The sequence below is a fragment of the Drosophila eugracilis genome, unplaced genomic scaffold (assembly GCF_018153835.1).
Source record: "Drosophila eugracilis isolate 14026-0451.02 unplaced genomic scaffold, ASM1815383v1 contig_2171, whole genome shotgun sequence".
Classification (NCBI taxonomy): domain Eukaryota; kingdom Metazoa; phylum Arthropoda; class Insecta; order Diptera; family Drosophilidae; genus Drosophila; species Drosophila eugracilis.
Window position 1 is genome coordinate 717,740 of NW_024573057.1, and position 10,551 is coordinate 728,290.

Genomic DNA, 10,551 nt, shown 5'->3' on the forward strand with positions numbered 1-10,551 from the left:
TGAATTTGTTGCACTCCCACAGGACTTCATTTGCCATTTGAAACACCTATGCCATGTAGAGCATTTGCTTCTCCATGCTGTCTTTGTTGTTGCTGCTGCCGCTTGTGTTGCCCGTAGCGACGCTTTCGACATCATCATGTTTAACACAGTCGGGCAAAGTTGAGCGCACTTTGCTTTTGAAGAAGGCTGTACAAATTAACTAATTTTATTTATATGCAAATCACATTTCCAAACAACTAAAAACAGCCGCGGCAACAACTTTTCTCCATTAGAATGTTTACAAAATTAAGAAAATTGACAATTTCCGCCGACCAGGACGAAAGCACCTCAGTAAAAATAATAAAAATTGAAACTCGATGGCTCCGCCACTGAGGCTCCTGCAATTGTTTTGACTTCACGCCTTCCCACTCCATTGCTGCTCAGTGTCTCAGTTTTCTGACACGCCTCTCAAAGGGGCGACTGGCGGTTGTGTAGGGGAGGGCCAACCTTTTGGCACGGCAACAACGAGCCGCATATTTAAATTTTAATTAAAATTTTCTTCAGGGCCTGACACCCCGCCTCGCCTTGCCCACTTTCCCCTCTCGTGTTTTCCTCCTTGCGGAGACCGACGCGTTGTGTTCCCATTTCGCATTCACGCGCTTAAAAATATGCAAATAAAAATTGCCTTTGTGCTTCGTCAAAAGAAAAAAAGTCAAACGGACAGAGGGGCGGCGAATCCTGCTCTGATTTCTGATAACCTTCTTATCAAGACTTTCCTGACGACCCAGAAGAAAATTAAAGTTTTGGTCTACTACGACCAGAAATTAATTATCTTCCACTGACGCGACAACAATCGTTAACGTTTAGTGTGTTTCTAAATTATAAAACCAAAAGCCTTTCAAAAGAATTAATGTAGTTCTTTTCAATAGGGGATTAATATTCATGTTAAAGAAACCTAAAACATTACGTGAAACTAAAACATAACTAAAACTCTTAAAAACTGGGAGATAGATGGCTAAATCTTAGAAGTTTACGGCATCACAAAAATAAAAAAAGTTTTACCGGTAACAATTAGTATACGAGTATACCTGATATTTCCATATAGAATTATTAAAAACTTATATTAAAAGAACGTTTTAGTAACATATCCTTTCGATTCAGTAAGCCAGGTTGACATGGTGGAAATATGTATGTCCAAGTGTGTGTCTGCAACTGCAAAGAAACTTATTTCGTTTTGCTGTTCGTTTTATTTCTTCTGCAACTTGTTCTTCTCCTTTCTTCTTCACCCCAAATCTGTTTTTGACTGGTGGAATTTTTTGGTTAACGTTGAAGGGAGCCGAAGGATGAGGAGTATGAGAAGGAGGAGGAGGAGGAAGAGTAGCTGTGTCTGCCCGAGTTGTTAGTTGCAATACACAAAACCGCCAAAACGAACAAGGTAAGGAACTGACTGTGGGCGGGGAGAGTCCCCAGATAACCCTCTCAGTTCCAGCCACAATTTGCCATGTAAATATTAATGCCGGGCTAGATACGGTCTCTCAGGGGGGATGGGGATGGAATCGGGGTCGGGCTCGAGCTATTGGGTATGAGTATATAGCTTCGTCTGCACTCAATTTTTCAAAGCTCGTTTGTGTCGTTAGTTGGTTGGCTGGGTTTAGGACTGGATCGACGTTTTCTCCACTGGTTCTCCGGTTTCGGCCATCCTGTTTTGGTCTTTGGTCTATGCAAATAATGAATGCAAAATGCTGTTCAAGTGTTGAAAAATCAGCAAAAGCTGCTGGAAAAGCTCAGTAATCCTAACATTTAGTTTATGCAGTAAAATTCCAAAAAAAAAATTCCAATTAATTTTTGAACATTTATCTTTTGACTTTTGCAGACTTTCTGGGTCATCATCAACACGGAGTGGACAACAAGAGGAGCTCAGGCCGTGAACAATTTGCATAAGCGTACTCCCTAAAATGGATAATTTCAATAAAATATTTAACAGTGAAAGTGAAAATGGCTGAAGTTGTAAAGTTAACAAAAGTACTCTTTTACGCCAAAGCATGCAAAATCAAGTGCAGCATAAATTTGAGCCCAGCAGCTTCCCAAACGTAGAGTAAATATAATTACACTTCGATGGACATTCGAGCGTAATTTAATAAAGGCTCAGATGGAAGCAAGGCTCTCAGAGAAGAGGCATAAAGTGTGGCTAAAGTGAAATTTAATATCATCCCTTTAATTAAAAAAAAGGTAAATTCAGTGCAGACCCTAACGTGAAAATCAAGGAAAAACATTGAAAAGCAATGTTAAAGTGATAGTGAAAACTGAATTGAAAAATAATTTAATATTTAGGTTTAAGTTATGCGAAGACGCTACTAGAGAAATATGGAAAATCGGCTCAGCGACAGTCCCGGAGATTGTCGCGTAACCAGGTCCAGTATGACACCGACCCTGCGCCTGGATCAGAGTCCTAGGCAGGAGCCTAATACCCCTCAGCCGGAGAACGTCCAAGCTGTGGTGGCTGGGAAGTCCAAGTCCCCCACTTCACTACCTGGAAAATCACAGGCGGCGCAGCATCACCAATTCCGGGCTCCGCAGCAGCAGCAAGGCCCCAAGAACCGAAACAAGGCCTGGGGCAAGAGGCAGCACAAAGTCGGAAGCAAGCATAACGCCAGCGCCTGTGTCGGTGCCAGCAGCGCCCAAGCGCAGTCCACTGGCTCCTCCGCCACAACCGCGCTACTTTTACCCACGGCGGCGGCGGCGGCAGCCCACAAGGCCGATCTCGAGAACATCCAGAATATTCAGAACAAGAATCAGATTGCCGGCGGTGCTATCAACAATCATGGCAACGCTGGAACCGCCCAACACAGTGGAGGCGGGAGTGGTGCCCATCACACTGGAGCTGGCGGGGGTCACCACCACCATCATAACACACGGCTGGCTCAGAGCGCCGCCGCTGGTGGTGCAGGGAGTGGAGGAACTATGCAAATCTACAAGAAGATGGTGACTCACAGGTCAGTAACGATACGAGGGAAAATTGTAAGATTTTCGAAATTATAGTTTATGAGTCGTACACAAAGTCATTTTCCAAAATGTGTCCTCATCCACGAACTGGGACAGGGATCAAATGGATATTAAAAGGAGTAGTAGAATAACATTAGAAAGATTTTAGAGCTTATATTTTTGATTGGTATTTGGTCTATAATGAAAAGTCAAATAATATTATCCGTTACTCGATGAGGAACATGCAGATTCTAGATGTGCCTATGCAGCGCAGAATTTGATGTTGAAAAATTGATGTAAGATGTATCTTTAAGATAGAGTCAAAATTAATTTAAAATGGGTTACAGCGTACTGGGTAGTGGAACTCGATAATAGCTGTATCTTTTGTTTATTATTAGAATCTTCAACAGTTCTCGAGATCTCAACGTTTATATAGATGACCGGCAGATATGATTATTCTTAAGAAAGAAATATATTCTTTATAGGGTCTCCTGTTACTTACCTTTCAACGTTAATTTATTTAGTTTTATAATTACTGTTTTTGTTCTTCTTCGATAAGAAAGAAGTTTAGGAGGTTTGCAGTACCGAAGTTTGTATTTAACGTGAGCCACTTTTACAGTTAACAAAAGAGCTATTTTTATCTACAGGGGCCACCATCACCATGTGCTGTGTGCCGGCAACAATGCGAACCACACGTGCTGCCTGGTTACAGGCTGTAACGGCAGCTCTGCCGGCGGAACGGGAGTGCCTGGGAGCGGAGGCGGTGCCGGCGTTGCTAGCGGAGGAGCTCCCTGTAAGGAGGCGCAGAGCAGCAAGGATACCAGCTCGTTGAGCGGCAACAGCAGCATAGCGGGCAGCGCAGGAGCGGGCAATGCTGTGCACTATTGCTGCGGACGGTCCAAGTTCTTCCTGCCGGAAAAAAGACTGCGAAAGGAGGTGATTGTGCCTCCCACTAAATTTCTTCTGGGCGGTAATATTTCCGATCCGCTCAACCTCAATTCGCTGCAGAACGAGAACACGTCGAATGCCTCCTCTAGCAACAACACGCCGGCGACCACGCCCCGCCAGTCGCCCATCACCACGCCGCCTAAGGTTGAGGTGATAATTCCGCCCAACATCCACGATCCTCTGCACTTGCTAGATCCTGTCGATTCAATGGAGTACGAGAAGCAACTGACATCGCCGATGAAGCGTGGAGGAGGCGGTGGGATGGGAATAGGGCACCACCGGCAGCATCACCATCGTACGCGGAAGAACCGCAAACGTCGCCGCTTCGACTCTAACAACACCTCGCACGCTGGCGAAGAAGGAGTAGGCGGGGGCGAGCTGGCCGACGAACCGCCGCTGCCCACAGCCACTCCTTCACTTGCAGCGTCGCCGGTGGCAGCGCCAGTCAACGTTGGCGGCAGTTTACTGCTGAGCGAGTCTGCTGCTCCAGCCGCAGGGGAAACCGCAGAAACAGGCCATCAGCAGGCGCATGTACGCTCTCCGCAGTCGGCATCGACGACGGCCACCGCCGAGATGCCCACCCCGACGCCGACTGAGGTTGTGGCGCTGACTGCGGCCGATGAGCAAGTGGAACAGGCATCGTCATCGCCAGCAGCGACTTCATCTCCGCAGCGACAGCAACATGTGGCCATTGCCCCAGAGGAAGCTCCCACTGTTGCGCCACCTGCTGCTGCTGAGCCGCCTGCAGAGGAGATCCTGCTTAGCTGCTCGGCCACGTCGGCCACACTGGCAGTGGCGTCGACTCTGGCAGAGCGACGGGTTCAGGCCAGTCGAGATTTGCGTCTGGATTTGTCCAGCACGTGCTACGGCGTCGGCGGCACGGGGTTGAGCTTTGGCGGCAGTATAGCTGGCAACGTTGGTAATATCGGCGGCGGCAGTGGGAGGAAGAGGAAAATCAGCGAGAGCAACAATTCGCAAAAGAGCAAGGTACGTACGGATGGAATGTGGTGAGAATGAAACGAGTCTGTTTTGGTAGGAAAGAGAACAAGTGAGAATGAGATAGAGCGCAACCGCTGTTGGGAATGAAACTGGTTCCATGTGGCAGAAAATGTATGAAAGGAAAAGGAAAAGGAAAAGGGGACGAGAGAGAGAGCCCAACCGTTGTTTTTGCGGTTTAGCAGCTAGTCAATCGCTACTTTTGTTTTGATTGCTTATGATTATTTTCCGTTTCCCGATTCGGGTGTTTTGGATTTGCAAATTAGTTTTTTGGTGTTTATGCCGGAAATGCTTGTATGAAGTATTCAAAAAATAACCCCATTCTACACCATATTTACACTAACATACATATGTATGTATATACATGTATGTATGTACATATGTACAGTTAGTCAATAAAGTATTCGTTGCGAGGTACTACATATAGTAGTAGTATTATTTCGTGCAGCTATTCAGCAGCATCAGATTCTACTTAACTTATTTGTAATTTAACAGCTAATATTTTGTATGTCATATTTTCTGGTTCAGGAGTGCTTTGAGATGATTTCTCATAGAAAAACGAAATTTTTTGTGGATTCCACTGGGATTTTTGGCCATTCTTCCATAGGAACACTATTCCGATTTTTTTAAATATTTTTTTTAGTTTAGCAGGAATAACGACTCAAACTTTTTTTTGGTAGCTGCACGAAATAAGCTGCGACCCACTGTTCTATTATTCACACACACTATTTTATTATTCAAAATATGTATAAAAAATTTTAAAAACGATCCCTTTTGCTACATTTTTCATAGGAACACAGGAAAACTACGAAATATCACATCAAAAAAGTATTTGTTTTTTTTTTTTATTTTAAGGGGTTTTTTTGGTTTTAGTATTTTGTGTGTAAGCCGTTGTATTCCTTAATAGCTTCCAAGCCTTTAAGCATCAATTCCACTAAATTTCGGACAATATGTCTCTCCTCGTGGTCATTAAAATGTGTTCGGAGCTTCACGGCCCTTATCTGCCACCCGATTTTCGCAAAAAAGCGTTTGGGTTATGTATGTATGAGTTTGTACTAGGGCTTGAGGCAACCATTTCCTGGGTTTTCCCATCCTTAAAATGTTTAAGGACTAATTCGCTTTCCTCAATAACTATTGACTATTATTCGTGGCGCCACAGTTTGAAAATCCTCGTTAATCCGTAATTTTTGGGTGCCCCCAGCCTCGAAAACTTATAAATATGCTTTTGTTAATATATTTTTACTAGTATTAAGAAAAAAAATGGATTTAAAAGTCCTAGTTTAGTTATTAACCGTTAAAGTGCTTGCACGAAATAAGCGTGTGCGTCGAAGTTGCCCTATTTTTTAGTTTTTTTATGAAAAATTATTTTGTTTCTTAAATTAGTAAAAACTTTTGTTATTATTTTAATAATATGCGACATTCTTAACATTACTGCGTTTAAATTTTTTTGATATCTCTGCTGGTTTAGTAGCAGAATCAAATTAAAACTTTGATTTTTTCTTGCACGAAATAAGCTTGGATCCACTGTATATATTATTCTTTATTAAGGATATCTGTCGAATATTTCACTAACAGTATTTAACAGTTTTTCCCGAGTATTAATTAATATTTCTTTGCGATTCGTTTAATTCTGTTCCCTTTTGGCATTTTGTAGCAGATATAACCAAAAATGAGCACAAAAATTTTTGGATTCCCAGAATTAAGTCTGTAAAATAGTAAATTAATTTTTGTGCGTAAAAAAATGACTTTTTTGTGTTATTAAGGAAATTATCTAATATGTAAGTTAAAACTTGTTAATTTTATGTTTAAAATATATGCTGGAAATGTATATCTTTCATTTGAGATATTACAATTCAATTCCCCTTACGTATTTCTCGAGATATTAGGAATAAACTTGCAACTCATGGGTGTACGAATAAATTATGTGCCGTCTGTCTTCTAAATTTTATAAAACAACATGATAAAGAAAAATACCGTAAAAGCCCCCAGATATGTACAAACCCAGTACGATGCAATAAAAATTTGAAATTCAAACGAGTTTCTTTTATTTTTCGCCTTTAAACCAGAAATTTCATCGTCACGATGCTATGGACAAGATCGTCAGTCCAGTGGTTCCACAACCTGGAGCTTGGAAGCGGCCGCCGCGTGTCCTGCAGCCCAGCGGAGCCAGGAAACCCAACACGCGGCGATCGACATCGTTCAGCGAATCTGAGTTGCTCAGTCCAGTAGAAGAGCTGCCGCCCAAACAGCTGCCCCTCATTGAAGGTGAGTCTGCAAGTCGCCGACAAAGTGTTTCTGACATAATGTTGACTTTTCTGTCCTGCAGTAGAGATACCCCGTGATGATACGCCTGAATTACCAGAGCACGGATTGGGCAGTCCGCTGAGCACTACCTCGGCAGCGACCTCGCATACGGCCGGCGAGCAGGATTCTTTGGCCGGGGCGGATACAAGCTTGACGGATATCTCGTCGTCCATTGGCGTGGCCCAGACCCCAGCACTGACGAGCAGTTTAATGTTGGAGCCGGCTCTGATTCCCCCACTCAAACTGTTGCCCAAGTTCCGAGCTGATGGGTTGAAGTACCGGTACGGCAATTTCGATCGATACGTAGACTTTCGTCAGATGAACGAGTTCAGGGATGTGCGACTGCAGGTGTTTCAGCGACATGTGGAACTGTTCCAGAACAAGGATATTCTGGATATCGGATGCAACGTCGGGCACATGACCATCACAGTGGCAAGGCATCTGGCACCGAAAACAATCGTGGGCATCGACATTGATAGAGAACTTGTTGCACGGGCCCGTAGGAATCTGTCAATCTTTGTGCGCATACCCATAGAGGAGAAGCTGCCAGAGGTCAAGGTGGAGCAATCAATGGAGGCAAAGTCAGAGTCAACACCGCCGGAAAAGGCGGAAGAGGATGCTTCGGGAGCGGCTCACAAGAAAACAAGACGAGGCAAGAAGCGACGTAAGGCCCAGCAAGGACTCCAGCATAATCATCACCACCATCATCATCACGATCTGGAGCAGCTGCAGCAGCAACAGAAGCTAGACGCGCTGCTTGTCAAGCCGCACGAGTTCTTCCCCATCTCCTTTCCGCTGACCTACGGGAGAGTTCCTCATTTGCCACCATCGAGCAAATCGCCAAACACGTTCGGCAACAAGAATCTGTTCCCAGCGAACGTGTTCTTCAGACACACCAACTATGTGCTCAAAGATGAGTCGTTAATGGCCAACGATTCACAGCAATACGATCTCATACTGTGTCTCTCGGTTACCAAGTGGATCCATCTTAACTTTGGGGACAACGGTTTGAAGATTGCCTTCAAGCGGATGTTCAACCAGCTACGTCCTGGTGGGAAGTTAATACTTGAAGCTCAAAACTGGGCCAGCTACAAGAAAAAGAAGAACCTTACGGTTAGTATTTATTTCTGCTAAACAATTAACTTGAGATCTTCCTTAATGACGTTAATCCTTCCACAATTGCAGCCAGAGATATACAACAACTACAAGCAGATTGAGTTCTTTCCCAACAAGTTCCATGAATACTTGCTCAGTTCGGAGGTGGGATTCAGCCACAGCTATACTCTTGGCGTGCCCCGGCACATGAACAAGGGTTTCTGCCGACCCATACAGGTGAGTGGGGAATAAAATATGATTTAGAACTGTACCTAATCTTTCGGTTTGGCCTCCATAGCTGTACGCTAAGGGAGACTATACCCCGAATCATGTGCGCTGGAGCGATGCTTACTATCCGCAGACACCATATGAAGCATATCGAGGCATATACGCCACCATGCCCGCTCATCGGATGGGCGGCGGTGGAAGCAGTGCAGGCGGTAGCCATAGTGGACACGCTCACATGCTGCACCTTAGCAGCTCCAGTCGGTCGCAGAACTACGATACTCCGCATTATGCTGGTAGCGCCTCAGGCTCGGCCAGTTGCCGGCAGACTCCAATGTATCAGCCCACCTACAACCCTCTGGAGACGGACTCATACCAGCCCAGCTACGACATGGAATATCTAAACCACATGTACGTGTTCGCCTCGCCGCTCTACCAGACCGTCTGGTCGCCACCTGCTTCGCTGCGCAAAAGCAGCTCGCACACGCCGGTATTCGGGAGCGTGCGCGATGCGGAGTTAGACGGCGATGGCAGCGGTGGTGGAGGCAGTGGGGGCGGGAGCTACCACCGGCATGTCTATCCGCCCAACGACGATACCTGCTCGCCGAACGCTAACGCCTGCAATGCGTTCAATTCGATTCGGGACGCGGACACGGATGATTCTAACCAGCTACCAGGAGGAAGTCGACGGCATGTGTATGCCACCAATTGCGGAGAGAGCTCCTCGTCGCCGCAGGTGAATCACCACGAGGCAACCGGCGAATATGTCGATGCGCTAATGGACGACGAACAAAAGTCGTCAACAGGCGGCGGGACTGGTGGAGCAGCTTATTGTGATCTGTCAGATGCCTAGAATAGGGATACTTCGGCAGGAAAAATGTGTCAAAAAGAAAAAAAACAAAAAAAAAAACGAAAAAGCGTAGGAAACCCACAAAAAGTTTTTGAAAAAAAATTCAATGTAACCGTAAACGAGACGCTTATGATTTTTTATGGTATAATGTGCGTATATATTTTTATATATCGTAATTTAATTGAATGAATATACAAATATATACAGATCTATATATACAAATTGAACAGAGATGCATGTGTATAGGTGTATTATAATCCTTAAAGATAAGGCTAACCACTTTTGCTAACATGCTTTATAGAGAACACTTGATTTGATCCTGTTGGCAGTTCAATTCTAATCCTAGATTTAAATCCACAAGCAATACAAACACTCAAACTCACATTTACAGCGACATATACAGGCACACCCACCAACACTCACACACACGATACGCTGTAGCTTTAAGTAATAAACTATATTGTGCTATAAAAATGTTTAGGAAACGTGAAAAATCCCATGAAATTCAACTATTTTTGATTAACATTTTAGCAAAACAAAACATTAAATGCGGCAAGGGAATGTGAAAACAAAAATGAAATAAAGCAAACACTACAGCAAAGCAAAGAAGATACAATATATTATTATATATACTCGTAAGCAAGTGAGAGCATGTTTCAAATTATTTAAATTAGGTTGATGCCTAAAGCTATAAAGCTAAGCAGAAGTAGCATTAAATTTGAAGTTTGGTCAATAGCAAATATCCACCTTTCCCCAAATCTCCTCCTCCTTCTACGAGGTATGCGGAATCTATGAGTTTTATGTATGCTATGTTTTTGAAACATTTTAAGGAAATATTTTAATTTTTTCTAAGAAAATGAACATTATTGTAGTCAAAAGAATTAAAAAATTATATCTATATATAGAAATAAAATAATAGTATATTAAATAATTGACAAACGTGAGTTTTATATTTGCGGCAACGGCATGAATCCTGTTACAAAACATTTTAAAAGATCAACATGTACACAAATCTGACTGAGAACAGAGATACATATTTAAATTGCAACGGCTCATTTGAAAGCTTTAAGCTCGATCAACGTATTTAAAATTCCCGATCAGCTGGTGGAACCTTTCTATCTGTCTGACTCGCTCAAACCGTGAAGTTTTCCAGGCAGAAAGCTCTCTCGCAA

General features: G+C 43.7%; 1 protein-coding gene across 4 annotated transcripts in view; it reads left to right on the forward strand.

Annotated features, from left to right (window-relative positions):
- LOC108111617 (7SK snRNA methylphosphate capping enzyme bin3) overlaps positions 1-10,310 on the forward strand; it is a 39,086-nt gene extending 28,776 nt beyond the window's left edge. For 2 of the 4 annotated variants that reach the window (XM_017221146.2, XM_017221144.2), the window contains exons 2-7: positions 1,853-2,972; positions 3,609-4,896; positions 6,972-7,170; positions 7,232-8,322; positions 8,395-8,541; positions 8,603-10,310. In XM_017221146.2, coding sequence (XP_017076635.2) covers positions 2,344-2,972; positions 3,609-4,896; positions 6,972-7,170; positions 7,232-8,322; positions 8,395-8,541; positions 8,603-9,382 — 4,134 coding nt within the window. In that variant the 5' untranslated portion in view covers positions 1,853-2,343 and the 3' untranslated portion in view covers positions 9,383-10,310. The remainder of the gene's footprint in view (positions 1-1,852; positions 2,973-3,608; positions 4,897-6,971; positions 7,171-7,231; positions 8,323-8,394; positions 8,542-8,602) is intronic. The other 2 variants (XM_041818495.1, XM_017221147.2) reach the window with 2 other exon arrangements.
- The last annotated feature ends 241 nt before the right edge of the window (positions 10,311-10,551 follow it).